The sequence below is a fragment of the Heterodontus francisci genome, chromosome 48, assembly GCF_036365525.1.
Source record: "Heterodontus francisci isolate sHetFra1 chromosome 48, sHetFra1.hap1, whole genome shotgun sequence".
NCBI classification, from domain to species: Eukaryota; Metazoa; Chordata; class Chondrichthyes; order Heterodontiformes; family Heterodontidae; genus Heterodontus; species Heterodontus francisci.
In genome coordinates, this window is record NC_090418.1 from 11448549 (window position 1) to 11467201 (window position 18653).

The 18653-nt window shown below is 45.9% G+C and overlaps 1 protein-coding gene across 1 annotated transcript; it reads right to left on the reverse strand.

The window, feature by feature from the left end:
• Positions 1-9200: 9200 nt before the first annotated feature.
• Positions 9201-14871, reverse strand: LOC137357465 (zona pellucida sperm-binding protein 3-like). The gene is made up of 10 exons (XM_068023810.1): positions 14820-14871; positions 11699-12033; positions 10639-10754; positions 10462-10565; positions 10193-10370; positions 9979-10105; positions 9809-9897; positions 9607-9724; positions 9397-9511; positions 9201-9319 (listed from the first exon to the last, which is right to left on the reverse strand). Exons 1-10 carry the CDS (start codon positions 14869-14871, stop codon positions 9201-9203), a joined length of 1353 nt encoding a protein of 450 aa, XP_067879911.1.
• Between the last annotated feature and the right edge of the window lie 3782 nt (positions 14872-18653).

The window sequence follows — 18653 nt, forward strand, 5'->3', positions numbered from 1 at the left end:
GATGGGGACAGTGTAGAGGGAGCTTTACTCTGTATCTAACCCACAACAGTGCCTCAAATCAGAGAAAACAGAGGCAGGGACAAATTGAAAAATTGTCCTCATATCTAACTCAACATAGTGGAAGGAGCAGCAGAACCCAAGGGTTTACCAGCAAGTATATTGGTTAATTAGTGATATACTTACACATACTACACTTGTGTGTTTAATATTTTGAGCAACTCTTCAATTAGTTGAAGAATTGAAGAGCCTGGAGGTGAGGGAGGCACACGCATCATGGAGAGAGGAAACAACAATTAAACTGAAGTCAGCACAAGGGAAGGAGCTGATTGGTGAGTAGCTGGTGAGTGTTTCTATTTCAGATCAAATCAGGGACAAGTCTTTAAATTTATTTCCAGTGAGTTTAATTAGTAGTCTAATAAATAGAGACATGGCAGGGCACCTCAGTCTCGTTGAATGCACATCCAGTGCCATGTGGGAACTCCAGGATTCTTCACGTGTCTTGGGCAAACACATGTACAGAGAGTGCCATCAGCTGGAGGAGCTCGAGCTCGAGCTTTCAGAACTGGAGCAGCAGCTGGTGTCACTCCGTTGCATCCGCGATGCCAAGACCTATGTGGATAGCGTATTTTAGTCGATGGTCAGCCCACAGCTTAAGAGCGTGCAGGCAGAGAGGGAATGGTTGACTGCCAGGCAGACAAGAAGCACCAGGCAGGAGAGCGGAGAGTTTTCCCCGATTCCCACTGACTTCAATTTGACTCAGGCTGCTTGATGCCACACTCGGTCAAATGCTGCATTGATGTCTAGAGCAGTCACTCTCATCTCACCACTGGATGTCTGCTCTGGGAGGCTGGAGTGGGACTAATTGGAGAGCCGGCACAAGCACGATGGGTAGAATGGCCTCCTTCTGTGCTGTTGGATTCTATGAATGTCCTTTCCCCACTCTGGATTTGCTTTTCTTTGAAACATCTGCAACAGCTGGAAATCTGAAGTAAAGTCAGAACATTTGGGATTGTTTTCGACGAAACACCAATGTAAACCCTTAGCACCAGGCAGAAAGAACAGGTCAGTCGCTCTGCTTTATACACTTGTGCTTCTGATACATGGACACCAGTGGGAATTCCTCCCTGTCTTCCTCTCTATTTCCAGGTCGCTCTGGTTTCTGCTCACATCGTGGATGATGGACAGACAGCTGCAATGGAAGCATTAAATGTTCATCCTTCAGAAAGGGGCAAAGGAATTGTCCGGTTGATTTACAAACACATTCTCCAGTGTGTCAGAGCGAGGTACCCGGAGGTGAAAAACCAGAGCGGTGTCACAGGGCAAGACATTTTCAAGGGATTTCATCCACGAGGCAAACAGGTGCGATTAACATGCAGCTAAACTCTCACATAGATTTGCATTGATTAACATTTAGATTTCACCTGGAATATTTTAACAAACCCCAGTAATAAACAAATTCTGTTATACTGGAAAATAGTTTCAGACAGAAAAGGTTTGTCAGAAATGCATATTTTACAAGAAGGAGATAGTGAGAGATTCTCTGAATATTTTTACTATTAAACATTCCACTGGTGAATAATATAGAATCATCGAATGATAACAGCACAGAAGGAGGCCATTCAGCCCATCATGTCCGTGCAGGCTCAATTTAGCCAGTCCCACTCTCCCCTCCCTTTCCTCGTAGCCCTGCTGATGTTTCCTCCATCACCCTCTCAGCTCCTGAATTCCAGATCGTAACCACTGGCTGTGTGTAGATAAATTAATTCCTCATGTTGCCTTTGATTCATTCACCTTAACTCTGTGACCCCTGGTTCTTGACCCCTCTGCCAATGGGAACAGTTTCTCCCTATCTCCTCTGTCCAGACCCCTCATGATTTTGAACACCTCTATCAAATCTCCTCTCAACCCTCTCTTCTCTAAGGAGACCAGCCCCAGCTTCTCCAATCTATCCACGTAACTGAAGTTCCTCATCCCTGGAACCATTCTTGTCAATCTTTTCTGCATCCTCTTGAAAGCCTTCACATCCTTCCGAAAGTGTGGTATCCACAATTGGACACAATACTCCAGTTGAGGCCAAAGCAGTGTTTTTATTCAGGTTCATCATAACTTCCTTGTTTTTTTACTCAATGCCTCTATTTAGAAAACCCAGGATCCCATGTGCCTTATTGACCACTCTCTCAACCTGCCCTGCCCATTGAATGATATGTGTACACATAGCCCCCAGGTCTAGTATTGGAGAAACTTGAGGGACTAAAATCTGACAAGTCCCCAGGACCAGATGGCCTACATCCTAGGGTTCTAGAAAAGATAGCTGCAGAGATAGTGGATGCACTGGCTATGATTTTCCAGAATTCCTTAGATTCAGGAATGGTCCCGTCAGATTGGAAGTTGGGAAATGTTACGGCGCTTTTCAAGAAAAGAGGTAGAGAGAAAACAGGGAACTACAGGCCAGTTAACTGAACATCAGTCGTTGGGAAGATGCTGGAAACTATTATTAAGGAGTCTGAACATTGCACTTGGGAAAACATAGTATGATTAGAACAAGTCAGCATGGTTTTACTAAAGGGAGATCCGGTTTGACGAATTAGTTAGTGTTTTTTGAGGATGTAACTAGTAGGGCAGATAAAGGGGCCACATAAAAGATTAATAGGCGAGATAAGGGTTCATGGTGTTGGGGGTAATATATTAGCGTGGATAGAGGATTGGCTAACAGACAGGAAGCAGAGGGTGAGCTTAAATGGGGCATTTTCAAGTTGGCAGGCAGTGAATAGTGGGGTGCCGCAAGGATGAGTGCTGGGTGAAGAGACAAAGAGTAATGTATCTAAGTTTGCTGATGATACAAAGCTCGGTGGAAAGGTAAGCTGCGGGGAGGACGTAGAGAGGCTACAAAGAGATATAGACAGGTTAAGTGAGTGGGCAACAAGATGGCGAATGGACTACAATGTAGGGAAGTGTGAAGTTGTTCACTTCGGTCATAAAAATAGAAAAGCAAAATATTTTTTCAAAGTTGTGAAACTGGTAAATGTTGATGTTCAGAGAGACTTGGGGGTACTCGTACAAGCGTCATGGTCCTGTAGTTTTTTTTTTGGAAATATGCAGTTTGCCTTTAAGGCTTGCCAAGGATCAGTATTGCTTTAAGAACCAGCAAGCCTCAGGAGCTATAGGAAGGTGCATTTTCGTTGCCTTAGAAACAGCCATTTGGAGACTGGGATTCAAAGGGTGCATTCTCGTTACCATAGATACAGCCGCTGGGAGTGAGTCTCATGCGATACATTTGTTACAATTCAATTTTGAACTGGCTTTTAGTTGAAGACAGTTTGTTCTAAAAGAACACACAGACAGAGGACACAGCTGAAGAAGAGCTCTCAACCATTGAAACAGAAGGAATAGGATTTTAGTCTGTTTAATTATTATCTCTGAAAAATTCTTTAAAAAAGTCAAGCCAAAACAGGGATCTCTGGTAATTTAAATTGAAGAAAGGGAAGTTAGACTGTGACAGTCTTTTATTCCTTAAAAACTCTAACATCAGATTGATTCTGTTGAAAGTGTTTGCAAGTCGTTAATTGTTGTAATTCGCTGGAGAAGGAAAGCAACATTCTGTGAGGACTTCAAGCAACATTGGACTGTAAATTTGCAAGGACTCTAATTTTTTGTATTTTAAATGTTGTTTATATCTTCATAATGTTTAAGAATTTAGTTCTTCTAATTAAAGAGTTAATTTGTTGATTTAAAGACAGCTGGTTTTGTTAGCCTCATTTGGGGGTCAATAGATGGTACAATTTAGTTCTTTAATTTGGAGCGTTTTAAATGATATGTTAGACAATCTGTGGAGCGACGGGATTGAATTATCAGTGTGTTTCTCCCACCACAATCAGAATCATATATTTTGATTGGGGGCTTTGACAGGAGCGGTCGGTCGTAACACAAGGAATGCACAAAGTTAACATGCAGGTGCAGCAGGTTATTAGGAAGGCAAATGGCATGTTGGCCTTTATTGCAAGGGGATTGGAGTACAGGAATAAAGAAGTCTTACTAAAATTGTACAGGGCTGTGGTGAGACCACACCTGGAATACTGTGTGCAGTTTTGGTCTCCACATTTGAGAAAGGATATACTTGCACTGAAGGCAGTGCAACAAAGATTTACTAGTTTGGTCCCTGGGATAAGGGGGTTGTCCTATGATGAGAGGCTGAGTAAATTGGGCCGATATTCTCTGGAGTTTAGAAGAATGAGAGGTGATCTAATTGAGACTTACAAGATTCTGAAAGGGCTTGATAGGGTAGAAGTTGAGAGATTGTTTCTGCTGGTCGGGGAATCTAGAACGCGGGGACACAGTCTCAGGATAAGGGGCCAGTCATTCAGGACTGAGATGAGGAGAAATTACTGCACTCAAAGGGTTGTGAATCTTTGGAATTCTCTACCCCAGAAGGTTGTAGATGCTCCATCGTTGAATACATTTCAGGCTGAGATAGATAGATTTTGGTTTCTCAGTGAATCAAGGGATTATGGGGAAAGGGCAGGAAATTGAAGCCCAAGATCAGCCATGATCGTATTGAATGGCAGAGCAGGCTCGATGGACCATATGGTCTACTCCTGCTCCTAGTTCTTCTGCTCTTGTGTCCCTCTGTTCCTGAAGCCCCTTTAGAATTGTACCCTTTATTTTGTATTACCTCTCCTCGCTTTCCCTACCAAAACGTATCACTTCACATTTCTCTGCATTAAATTTCATATATTTAATATTCATCTCACATTTCATCGCTAACCCTTTCCCCGATATCCTTTGTTTCCAGTCCTTGATTTCTCATTTTTCTTTAAAAAGTGAGGTGAGATTGAGTCAATGAAAACAGAAACGTATTCACGGGGAGATTGGAGGAGAGTTAAAATTGAAAGGCTCTTTTCCTGCTCCAATATCATCCCACAGCGATTTTAATGGTTGATTGGTCTGCCTTAATACGAATATTAACAGCACGCAATCACACACTCGCTCACATACACGCTGATACGCACATACACTCATGTACACAGCCACACAGATACACTTCACATCTGCACATCAGATACATTAACACATGCACTGTGTCTCCCTAACACACCCTTCCACATGCTTTGTCCCACACACAATCACATACACAACCCATATTTGCCCCAAGCACACACATTCCCACGATTACACACACAGCCAGAAATACACAAAAACACACACAACATTCACATTTATACACGCCAGACACTCCCAATCCTTGGACTGTAACAAGAGGTATGAATTATATTTCTGCAGATTTGTTCATTAACCCTGTGTCTGCAGGTTTAAACCTCTTTCAAAATGTTGGGTATTGGTGATCCACGTTTCGATGTATGGTGAATATATTCAGTGCCATAAGGTGTAAGTTCCCATTTTGGTGATTAATGAATGCCTTGTCAATGTTGGATAGCTTGTGAACTGGAACCTAAAATAATCTCAGAAACAATAGCAGCAGCTTACTTTAATGTCTGATTCGGAGAGCATTGGTCTACTTGTAACATGTCCCGAGGTGCTTTACATATTGTAATCAGACCAAAATTGATACAGAACCAAAGAGAGAGACTTTAAGACAGGTGAGCAAAGGCTTGGTCAAAGAGACAGGTTTGAAGGAGGAGAGAGAGGTAGGGGAGGAGACAGGCGCTATTACAGAGATGGAAGTGGGAGGACCTGGTGGTAGGTTGGATGGAAGGGTCTCGGGCTGAGCTCAGTGTCCTATCTGACCCAGACAGTGGCCAGGAAGGTGAGTAGAATCAGTGCCTCGGGAATAGATTTTGAGGTGAGGCCAAAAAACGCTGCCTTCACTCTTTCCGGTCTATATAAGCGGAGGAGGTTTCTGCCCGTCCAGTCCTGGATGTCAGACAAGCAGAGTGGCAACGCAGAGAGTTGGGAGAGACAGAGACAGGCGAGGTAGAGGTGAGTGTCGGTGTACAAGTGGAACTGGAGATTGTGTCTTCGAATGCTGTCGCCGAGAGGCGGCAGGTAGATGAGAAATAGGAGGGGATGGTCAAGAGAGCAGGAAGTGGGTCTGATGCACGGGATGAGTTTGGAGGAAACATGAACACCTGGAACACACTGCCTGAAGAGGTGGTAGAGGCAGGAACCCTCACAACATTTAAGAAGTATTTAGATGAGCACTTGAAACGCCATAGCATACAAGGCTACGGGCCAAGTGCTGGAAAATGGGATTAGAGTAGATAGGCTTGATGGCCGGCACGGACATGATGGGCCGAAGGGGCTGTTCCTGAGAGCATCTTGCTGTCTCCACGTTGTTATTCTGATGCAACTTTTATGCATCTTTGATGTACTTTGGCTTAGCGGGAGTGTGCATGGAATGTACAGATCGAAGGTCGAATTAGTACGAGTTCTGAGTGACCCACTCGCTCTTGAACGCATACTGGATTGTGGAGTGGGAAAACGGAGTCCTCATTTTGAATATGAGCTCCTAAAGACCTTTGTATACTCACTGGAGTTTGTAGCGTGTTTTCTCGTTAAAGACCCAAGCTGTATTGTTTCAATATCACATGATAATTGCAGAGTTCCTCAAGTCGAAATTGGTGTGTTTAGCATCTATCAGTTCAAGGGTGGGTGTTCTCTTGGGGCTTGTGACCGAAAGGGATCTCCAGTTAATTGGGGGGGGGGGGGAGAAAATCAGGGAATGGTCTGCTCATTTCTTAATAAATGGTGGGACTCATCAGATAGGGCTGGAAGCAATGACAGGAGGTTGGAGATAGAAACAGCAGTCCTTAGAGGAGCATGTCCCACATCAACAATGAGGCGTTAGTGTTAGTGTCCAATGCCGGGAACTCAGAAATTAGGAGAAGAGGTTGAGGCCTGAGATGAAGGAATTGCAGCACTTAGACAGCAGAGAGTGGCAGCCAGGACTGTTCTGACACTGAATGAGTACCTTGGAGATAAATAGAACAGGAATCGGGATGTAAATTACAGCGTGGTTTGAGTGATGACATTATGTAGAGAGGTTTAGCAGTCAGATGTCTCCTCAGCTTCAGAGGCACTGAGGAACAATGTTCAGCTTGACTAACATATTAAGTTGTGAAGGAGGGGTAGATTACAAGAACAGAGGGGGTCAAGGGTTTTTGAGCCATCTGCAGTCTTGGATGCGAGGGACCACACCGTTCTTCTCCAATGCCTCTCCCTCATTGTGCAGCTAGTTAGGATTAAACTCACCTGCTTCTATTCTTATCAAACCAATCCTAGCCAGAGAATCACCTGCAATAGCTTCTCTTCCCAGTGCAGAACCATTACCTCTCGTGTGCCCCAGGGGTCGGTCCTTACCCACTTCCTATTCCTTAACTGCATGCTCCCCTCAGCAATATCACCCAAACATCAGCCAGTTTCCACACATATGGTATCAGCTCTGCATCTCTCTCAACCCCTCCACTATCTCAATTATCAGACTCCTGATCAGTCATGTAGGGCAGTATGAGTAGAAAGTGCCTCCAGTTAAACACCGGAAGAATCAATGCTATTGACAGTCCTCACCACAAACTCTGTTCCCTAATGATGCCAGCCCACTCTCTGGCACCTGAGGCTGTATCAGACCAACTACATCATCTACTAAAAAACATTTATTTCTTCCATGTACAAAGTTTTCAGACCACAGTGAGAGAACGTCCCTCACGTCCACCCAATTTTTAAACCCCATTAGTTTTTGGGCAATTTGCTCCTAACTGGAAAGTTTTACAAACATTGTGGGACTTAATGATCAATGACCACTCAGTACCATGGAGTAATGTGGGAACGAGAATAGGCCATTCAGCCCCTCCAATCTGCATACTCAATGATCTGCACCTTAATACCATCGCTTAGATGTTCGTGAATAGTACTCAGTTTCAATTGACACCATATATTTAATCCCCTAGGGCAGTTACAAGGCAGGAGGGGCAAGAGAGAGAGATTGCGATTTGTTCTATGTGGTGTGATTAAGTGTTCCTGATTTCTCACAATGGCCTGACCCAATTTAAGTTCTGGTCTCCTTGTTCTCAATTCAACACTAGAGGAGATCATTTCCCCATACCTACCCTACCAACTCCTCCTAATATTAAGCAACTTGATCAGATTACCCCACAATCTTCTGTTGCGGAAGTTCAACTTTGCTTCAAACCCTAGTATGGTCAATCCACACAATAATCTCAGAAAAAAAATTCATCCTGGAGCTTCGATACCCAAAATTCAAATCCAGATGTGACAGACCAATATTCTTCAAAACTGAAGGACCACATCCCTCCCCGAGAGGGAGGAGCCAACATCCCATGATCTTGGATTGCTATAGTTGATTTAAATCTTTGTTCCTTTGCCATATAATAGTTTCCTTGCCTGGATCCAAAGTCTGTCACTTCCTGCATTGAATATCTGCTATAGTTTTGCCCACTTCCTCAATGCCCCTTTCCAACTTCCTTCTTCCATCTGATAGTGATGTCACCTGCAAACTTGGGCAAAGGAGGAGTTGTCTATCCAATTCAGATAAGCTCAGGCACCTGATCAGATTCCGGAGAACTGGATCATGCCAGTCAGATGATGTACTCACTTCCCACCCAACTCATGGTGGTTGACTATGCCCTTCCAGGAAGCAGTCATTCAGACAAAACTCTTACTGGTGACCTCCATTGAGTTTAGTCCCATATGCTTAAACCAAGCTTGCTTCCAGATCCCCTGCTTGAACAGATATTTGCTATTGCCACAATAGACAGGCCTTAGTTAACTGGCTGGTTAGTAAGAATTGATCAAAAAAATCAATTTAACTTGAAAGTGCCTGCAATCAAAAATCATATTGGCAGCAGTAAACCTTGAAGAACCAAGAATCTGCCCCCTCTAGGGGTGAACATTGCCATGGGACAGAGGAAAGCAGCCAAAGTAAACCCCAACGAGCAGCAGTTCCAGGAGGAGGTTCAGACCTGTTCTGTACAGTGTGGCCACAAAGGAGCCTGTGACTGAAATGCAGTTAGCAATTGAGGAGCAGCCTCTTCAAATAAATATTCACCAACTCTTGTTCTACCGAGTTAACTAAACCAGCCTCTGTCAGTAGTGATTCAGGAGGTCTAGTTCTACACTTCTGGAAGTTGACCCTAGTTGTTAAGGGGACCTATTTAACTAACAAGCTCCAGTGGCCAATGAACTACCACACAAGATACAAGTAATCACTTTTATTGATCATTTGATAACTAGTTGATCAGAGTTTGCTTGTGTTTCCTGTACAGGAACAAGGCGATCAATGAAGCAGAGATCAGACAGACAGTTGTCACAGTCAGGGCCACAATCAGGACCACCTCAGACGCCACACCTACAAAGCAATGAGAAACCAATGGTTAGTGAAGGAAACTTGAGGGGAAAATGGAAACTAGCAGTCAGCCAACTCACCACCTGGAGACCTCTCCTGCAGCCTTCGCTCAACCTCATTCAGGGACTCAGTTGCCAGGTCAGTCACCTCAGTATCCAGAATGACCAGGGGTCCAAGTGAGGCCTCACCCTCCCACTTGAATCCAGCTTCACTCTCTACAATATCAAACATGCCAGTTAGTGGGGGTAAAGGGAGATCTCCCATATCTAGAGGATCAATGTCCTACCAGCTTCAGGTACAAGATCCCTCCTTCCTCTGGAAGGAAATCGGAACTCCCTTGTGGCACCACAGTTACCCACATGGCAACAGGCACAAATGTCATGGTTGGATTGCTCCAATGGGGTCCAGCTAAACAAGAGAAACAGTTGATCAACCAGGTTGTCCATCACATTCCCATACAACACACCCCTGGAGGGGGGAAAGGGAACTTACACATTCTGAGTCTTTTGGAAAGTACAAGCTTTGTTCATGGAATCTCTCCGATCCACTGGAGCAACTTTCAGGTGACAGGTGATGAAAATCTACACAACACATTTCAACACAAGTTATTATTTAGTGACTCCATCCAAATATGGAGAGCCCAATGATAAGCTTCCTCTTACCAAGGAACGTTCATCTCCAAAGAAGCGGAAAGCATCCAGGTCAAACCGGAGCTTGTCCAGCTCACGCTCGTCTCTTGGCAACACGAAGGTTGAAAAGGAGTCCTCAGCTTTGCTGTCCAGGAGGCAACTGGAGAAAGATTCAAAAAGGGACATGAAGTGAATCAAGTGAAGCCATTGAGATGGGAGCAGCTGGAGAAAGCAGAGAGCTCCTTACCCATTGTAGTCAATGATGCTGTAACTCGGGGTGGAATCCTTGTCTGGGCTCAATGTAGCTACACAGTGGTCAATGTAGAGCTTCAGGGGCATGTGGTTGGTCATTGAAACAGAGGCCTCAATGTGAATGAGGTCACCCAGGTAGTAGACAGTCGAGGTGCGCTCTGTAAGCCAGTCATCTGAAGTACAAGAGGACAAGGGTTAGAGACAGTGGGTACAACTCCCAGTGGGTGAGTACAGGAAATCACTCCCCATCCACCCATCACATACCATTCATTAGGCGCAGAGAGAATGACAGATGCCCTTCTCCAGACTTGGTGGAGCTGAATGGGATCCAGGTGGGCTTGATGGGGTTACTGCTCACATTCCCCTTCCTGGAAGGAAGGCACATTTTAGGGCAACTTGCATTACACTGAAAAGTTCATATTAAATTCACTCAACTGTTACCTAAAATAATGACACTCAATGGGAATGACAGCTCCATTTGTTCTCACAATGACAGATCCATGATACTGGGGTGTGTGGTTCAGGTGGGTAGTGTAGACCAGGAAATCTCCAGCCATCTGAAAGACATCAGGTAAAGGATAGAGGAGTTAGTCTGAATTGGAAGATATTCTGCTCAGTTCAGAATGAAAGACAATCTTACTGAAATAATTCCTACAGGGCTCCACAGGGTAGATGCGGAGAGGCTGTTACTCCTGGCTGGAGTGTCTAAACCTAGCAATCAGCTATTTCGGATGGAGGGCAGAAAGTTCTCCACTCAGGGGAGTGAGGATCTTCTGACTTCTCTAGCCCAGTTGTTGACTACATTCAGGACAGAATATTCCTTTTGTGCCCAAAACCCAAAAGAGACAGAGTGGGTGGGAAAGCAGTTGATGATCATCCGTGGTATTATTCAACAGCCAAGTAGGCTCCAGAGACCAAATCCACTTCTGCTGATGTTTATGTATTTGGAAATCATGTCACCTCAGTTAATGTAAGGAGAGCACCAATAGAAACAAGTGATTCAATGAAATTACAGCTTCATTTTAACCATTAAAAAAAGTGAACCATAAACTGCTAGCGTTTGGCATAAACAGATTGGTTTTAATTTCACACCCTGTGAATTAAGAGGTGGAGTTTTCTTGTAGCAAACTGTAAATCAATTTATACTCCTTTCTCTCCCCCACAAATCTAAACTAGACTAGATAAAAAATGAACGTTTAATCTTCAGTCAAGCTAGACAATCTGAATGAGTGGCAAGAAAGCTGAAAATCCACAAGACAAGGATGTATAAAGAATTTGAAGAAACTATGAGAAGTTTCAAGTCCAATGGGGTTGAGATCACAAGGTTGGAGAGACTGGACAAGGAGATAATGCAAAGTACAATTCACTATTGAAAAGTAGTTTGAGGTTTTATAAACTGGGAGACAGATCTCAAATATCAATGACATTAGAGAAACTGTTGCAAAGAGTAGGGAACAATTTACACCTGAAACTTGGAGCAAGAGTCAATGACTCACATTACCTGCAATCTGCTGCCACACTCATGGAGCCCATAGTCAAAGAGGACAGTGTGGTTCTGAGAGTAGATCCTGGTCGGCCGACAACCTGCTGTCCCCAGGGTCAGGTCAGCAGCTTTAATCAGGTGCCTGGTTCCAAATAAATCCATCTGGACCCTGACCAGCAGGTTCTGCTCTCCACACTGCACCATCACAGTCTGCAGTGGAGACACACTTCGACCCTCAGACACACGGAAATGGGAACCAAAGGGAGGCCCAGTTGGAGGGACATGAGTGGCCTTCACAATGCTCCATGGGAAATTCCAGTTTCTAAACTGCTGAGTATCAGAACCACAAACAGCTCCAACCAAAACCAACAAAGAAAGCAAACACTTCACTAATTGCCCCATCATACCAACAACTATACTGTGATCTAGGATAGAACCCACTGCTCTCCTTTTATACACACAGTCTGCAGTCAGCTGAAACAAACTGGACCAGGTGTGATTAAACTAAACCAATAAACTAGCCTCATGACATCAATTCCATCACACAATCTTCCTGATTGGAAAGCAAAATACTGCAGGTGCTGGATATCAAAACAGAAAATGCTGGAAATACTCAGCAGGTCTGGCAGTATCTGTGGAGAGAGAAACAGAGTTAATGTTTCAGGTCTGTGACCATTCATCAGAACTGGGAAAAGTTAGAAATCTAATAGGTTCAGAACAGACTCTATCTTTGACTCGGTCTCAGAGTTGTCCTGTTTTGCAGTTTTATTTTATCTTCTGTCTCATCTGGCACTTTAACAAAAACCTTTTTTTCTTTCTTTTCAGGTGTGGAGGATTGCAAATGTCAACTCATAAGTACCAACACCCTTTCTGGATCCTTCTTCCCTTTCACTTCCCTCTGATCCCCATCCTTTCCTCCGATCTCACCCCTTGCTGTCTATTCACGATGCACTCTGACCTTTACCCTCTCTGACCCTGAACAATCTCTCCTTAGCAAAGGTCTCTGCTTCATCCCCCTTACATTCCCACCTCAATTAATTCTGATCTCGGCATGACGCTAAGCTCTTCTTCTATCACTTTCACCTCCGTGCTTAGTCCTCTGGCCAGGAATCTTGCCCCCACCCCACACATTGAACCCTTTTACACATCTCCAGTATTGTCCATCCACCTGGAACCCTCCCTCTGGCCTCTTTCCTGCTCTTGATCTTTTCATTGAGAACTGTACATGTGACATTGCCCGTCTCAATTTCTCCTCTCCCCTCACTCACTCTAACCTGTCTTCCTCTGAACTTGCTACACTCTGTGACTACATGACTCTATGATCCTGTTCTCTCAGGTCTAACCCCAACGTTGTGGTCAAACCTGCTGACAAGGGTGATGTTGGTGTCTGGCGTACCTTCCCTATTCCTATCACCTCCTCCAGCCCTACAACCCTCCGAGATCTCTGCGCTTCTCCAATTCCGGCCTCCTTGAGCATTCCCCGATTCCCATCGCTCCGCCATTGGCGGCCGTGCCTTCAGCTCTGGAATTCCCTCCCTAAACCTCTCCGCCTCTCCCTCTCCTCCTTTAAGACGATCCTTAAAACTGACCTCTTTGACCGAGCTTTCGGTCAGCTGTTTCCAATACCTCCTTATGTGGAACGTAGGAAATACGAAGCAGGAGTAGGATCGGTGTCACATTTTGTTTGGGAAAGCTGCTGTGAAGCACCTTGGCGTCATTCTACTTTGTTAAAGGTGCTATATAAATACAAGTTGTTGTTGTTATGTTTTAAAGCTGCACCTTGCTTGTTTCACAACCCTTGGTGTCCAAGGCCCTAAAAAGATTGGAGAAAAGTTCAGAGTGAGATTGGATCCAGATCTAAATGGGAGAAACTCACCCACCGCCTAATACAATTTGCAGAGTTCTGTTGAGGTAAGGAAGCTGATTGGCTGAGGGGAATTGGTTCAGTCTTGGCCTATTTTAAGTCAACCAATCAATGGTGATGTCAGTTTGTCTCAGTGCCACCAACAAGAGAGGCAACTGCCTCTCAAATTTGAGGTGGCAACCGTCAATATATTTAAACATCAACTCTAACTAAACTAAAATAAGCTCCGTCTCCAGGGCCACCGAAACCCGGACAAGACCACGGGAGGTCAAGAGCCAGAGCAACCCCTCACCCCCTGGCCGGCCCCGCTGGGCCGCACCCATCCTGTGGACCACTATCTTCGCTAGGCCCTGGGTCAGAGGTCAAGTTTAAGCAGAATTTTCCTTCCCTCTGAAGAATTGGATTATCGTTGGAGAATCTGGTGGCAATTGAACCTTCACCTCCCCCTCGCTTCCTCCTCTGCTCCCCCATCCTTGACCCCTGACCTTGCTAACCTTGGCCCTGGCAGTTATCAAGGTGCCTTCGTGCCTCTCAGTTTTCGAAAGGAATGACCCTGCTGTAATTCCCTGCCTCGCTGAATGAATAGTTTACAGAGAGCAGTCACGTGTTGTTCATCAGGAAGATGTTAGGGACAACGGATTTCCTTCCCTAAAGGACATTGGTGAACCAAATGTTTTTTTTTTACAGCAATCACCAATGGTTTCATGGTCATCATTAGACTAGCTTTTGAATTGGGGATTTATTGAATTAAAATTTCAGCATCTCCCGTGGTGGGATCTGTCCCCAGGTCTCCAGACAATCAGCCTGGGCTCTGGACCGCTAGCCCAGTGACATCACCACTTCGCCACCACCTCCCCTCGTGGCGTTGTATGTGCGGCCCCATTGGAGGCGGAGCCCCAGCAGCCAGGCTGCGCACAGCAAGATCCCACAAAAAAAAAAAATAGCGAGGTAAACCATCCGTTTTACGGGGACGGGGCGTGAAAGCAGGGTTGAGGGAGAAGATTATCCGGGATCTTATACAACAGAGGAGCAGGCCCGAGGGGCTGCGTGGCCAATTCCAAGTTCTTGGGGATTTATTTTTGAAGAGTTGTTGACTGAGAGCTAAGTATTGTCTCAGGTCACCGGACAGAACTCGCCTGGTTTCCTTACTCTCACCACGTCCCGTTCACCCATCACCCCCTGTGCTCACTGACCTACGTTGGCTTTCGGTCAAGCAACACCTCCGTTTTAAATCTCTCACCCTTGTTCTCAAATCCCTCCCTCGCCCCTCCCTACCTCTGTAATCTTTTCCAAACCTACGACTCTCCGAGATCTCTGCGCTCTTCATTCTCGCCTCTTGACCATCCCCCGATTTCCATCACTCCACCATTGGTGGCCGTGCCTTCAGCTGTCTGGGCCCCAAGCTCTGGAATTCCCTCCCTAAACCTCTCTGCCTCTCTCTCTCTCTCTCCTCAAAACCCACATCTTTGACCTAGCTTTTGGCCACCTGTCCCTAATATCTCCTTATTTTGCTTTATAACACTCCTGTGAAGCACCTCGGGATGGTCAGGTGCTATATAAATGCAAGGAGTTGTTACATCTGAAAATTCCACACCTCCGACAGCATCGCACTCCCTCAGCACTGCACTGGAAGTGTCAGTTCAAGATTTTCAGGTGGGATTTGAACTCACAACCTTCTGGCTCACAGGCGAGAGCACTGTCACATATATAAACGGGAGCTCAGTTTTCTGGTTTGTGCTATACTAGAAAGGCTGTTTTGCTCACTGTCAAAGGACAGGGTGCTGTTGTTCATTTCCCTTCAACGCCAGTAGAGGGAGATCGAGCACCAATGTTTTTTATTCATTCATGGGATTTGGGCATCGCTGGCCAGGCTGGGATTTGTTGCCCATCCCTAACTGCCCTTGAGAAGGTGGTGGTGAGCTGCCTTCTTGAACCGCTGCAGTCCATGTGGGTTAGGTCCACCCACAGTGCTGTTAGGGAGGGAGTTCCTGGATTTTGACCCAGCGACAGTGAAGGAACAGCGATATAGTTCCAAGTCAGGATGGTGTGTGACTTGGAGGGGAACTTGCAGGTAGTGGTGTTCCCATGCATCTGCTGTCCTTGTCCTTCTAGTTGGTAGAGGTCGCGGGTTTGGAAGGTGCTGTCGAAGGAGCCTTGGTGCGTTGCTGCAGTGCATCTTGTAGATGGTACACACTGCTGCCACTGTGCGTCGGTGGTGGAGGGAGTGAATGTTTGTAGATGGGGTGCCAATCAAGTGGGCTGCTTTGTCCTGGATGGTGTCGAGCTTCTTGAGTGTTGTTGGAGCTGCACCCATCCAGGCAAGTGGAGAGTATTCCATCACACTCCTGACTTGTGCCTCGTAGATGGTGGACAGGCTTTGGGGAGTCAGGAGGTGAGTTAGGAGGTGAGTTACTCACCGCAGGATTCTCAGCCTCTGACCTGCTCTTGTAGCCATGGTGTTTATACAGATGGTCCAGTTAAGTTTCTGGTCAATGATGACCCCCAGGATGTTGATAGTGGGGGAATTCAGCGATGATAATGTCACTGAACATCCAGGGGAGATGGTTAGATTCTCTCTCGTTGGAGATGGTCATTGCCTGGTGCGAATGTTACTTGCCACTTATCAGCTCAAGCCTGGATGTTGTCCGGGTCCCGGTCTTGCTGTATCTAACTCAATCTGAAACCGTATGCACATTAGCGAGTCTCTCAGTCCCTTTTCATTCAGTAGAAATACTGTGCTGGAAAACTGAACTTCCTCAGAATGAGTGAAGGGTCAAAACAAGAAAGAGGCGAACTGTGAGGGGCAGTTCCAGCTCTTCTGGGCCGATCGTCCTTTCCCCCTCGAGTGTCAAGCATGGCTCATCGGGTAGTACTCTCACCACTGAGCCAGAACATCATGGGTTTGAGGCCCCACTCCAGAGTCTCAAACCCATAACCCAGGCTGACACTCCAGCGCCAGTACTGAGGGGGTGCTGCACTGTCGGAGGTGCCATCTTTCAGATGAGGCATTAAATTGAGGACCCTGTCTGCTCTCTCAGGTGGACGTAAAAGATCCCACGGCCACTCTTGGAATTAGATCAGCGGGGAATTCTCCCTGGTGTCCTGGGGGCCAATATTTATCCCTCAACCAACATCACTAAAACCAGAGGAGCTGGTCATCATCACCTTTCATTGAGCATGCCCCCTGCCCCATACTCGTTTCCCCACTCACACAACCTCCTCGCCCACAGCACAGCTGGTCTTCTTGTCCAGTGCAGCATTGGAGGCCACTGCTCTGGAACTTGCCTCCCTCAGCACCTCTGCTTCTGTCACCTCCTTCACTGCCTTCAGAAAGGCCCTCCCCTGCAACTGTGGCTTACATGTCCCATTAACCCTCTTCCTCCCCGTTTACTTCACCTCCCAACTCTCTGGCGTTTACAGAATGTGAGGCGATCTCATTGAAACATACAAGATTCTGAAGGGGTCTAACAGTAGACACTGAGGTGGTTTCACCTGGCTGTGGAATCTAGAACAGGGGGACACAGTCCTGTTCCCTGGCCACGATGAGGCTAAACTAGACTGATAATACAACTGACTAGAAAACATTTATTTCTTCCCGGTATAAAGAATCTTCAGACCATAGTGAATGTCCCTCAAATCCACCCAATTTTAACCCCATTAGTTTTTGGACAATGGTCTCCCAACTGGAAAGTTTAACTGAAGCCTTTTGGGACTCAATGGCCACACAGCACCAGGGAGTAACCTGGGTAGCAGAGTTGGCCATTCGGCCCCTCCAATTTGCATATTCAGATGGACAATCAATGATCTGCACCTGAACACCATTTGTTAGATATTTGTTAATGTTACTCGATGAAAAGGCATGAGAAGGAGGGAGAGAGAGAGATTGAGACTTGTCCTACATGGTGTGATCAAGTGTCCCTGATTTCTCTCAATGTCCTGTGTCACACGGGATCAGAGGTGAGCTGGCAAGATGGATACAGAACTGGCTCGGTCATAGAAGACAGAGGGTAGCAGTGGATGGGTGCTTTTCTGAATGGAGGGCTGTGACTAGTGGTGTTCCGCAGGGATCAGTGTTGGGACCTTTGCTGTTTGTAGTTTTTATAATGATTTGGAGGAAAATGTAGCCGGTCTGATTCGTAGGTTTGCGGACGACACAAAGGTTAGTGGAGTTGCGGATAGTGATGAGGATTGTCAGAGGATACAGCAGGATATAGATCGGTTGGAGACTTGCGCGGAGAAATGGCGGATGGAATTTAATCCGGACAAATGTGAGGTAATGCATTTTGGAAGATCTAACACAGATGGGAAGTATACAGTAAATAGCAGAACCCTTAGGAGTATTGACAGGCAGAGAGATCTGGACGTACAGGTCCACAGGTCACCGAAAGTGGCAACGCAGATGGATAAGATAGTCAAGAAGGCATACGGCATGCTTGCCTTCATCGATCGGGGCACAGAGTATAAAAATTGGCAAGTCATGTTGCAGCTGTACAGATCCTTAGTTAAGTCACACTTGGAATATTGCGTACAATTCTGGTCGCCACACTACCAGAAGGATGTGGAGGCTTTGGAGAGGGTACAGAAGAGGTTTACCAGGATGTTGCCTGGTCTGGAGGGCATTAGCTGGGAGGAGAGGTTGGATAAACCCGGATTGTTTTCACTGGAACGACGGAGGTGGAGGGGCGACATGATAGAGGTTTACAAAGTTATGAGCGGCATGGACAGAGTGGATAGTCAGAAGCTTTTTCCCCCCAGGGTGGAAGAGTCAGTTACTAGGGGACATAGGTTTAAGGTGCGAGGGGCAAAGTTTAGAGGGGATGTGCGAGGCAAGTTCTTCACACAGAGGGTAGTGAGTGCCTGGAACTTGCTGCCGGGGGAGGTGGTGGAAGCAGGTGCCATAGAGAGACGTTTAAAAGGCATCTTGACAAATCCATGAATAGGATGGGAATAGAGGGATACGGTCCCTGGAAGTGGAGGATTTTAGTTTAGACAGCCATCAAGATTGGCGTAGATTTGGAGGGCCGAATGGCCTGTTTCTGTACTGTACTGTTCAATTTAAGTTCAGGTTTTTTTGTTCTCAATTCCACACTACAGGGAATCATTTCCCCT

Coding starts and splice junctions, on each gene's coding strand:
- LOC137357465 (XM_068023810.1), bottom strand. CDS start 14,871: ATGAAGAGCGCAGAGATCTCGGAGAGTCGTAGGTTTGGAAAAGATTAC. Junction 12,034..14,819: donor GTTTGGAAAAGATTACAGAG/GTAGGGAGGGGC, acceptor TTTTGGTTGGAG/CTGTTTGTGGTTCTGATACT. Junction 10,566..10,638: donor ATTGAGTGTCATTATTTTAG/GTAACAGTTGAG, acceptor CCTTCCTTCCAG/GAAGGGGAATGTGAGCAGTA.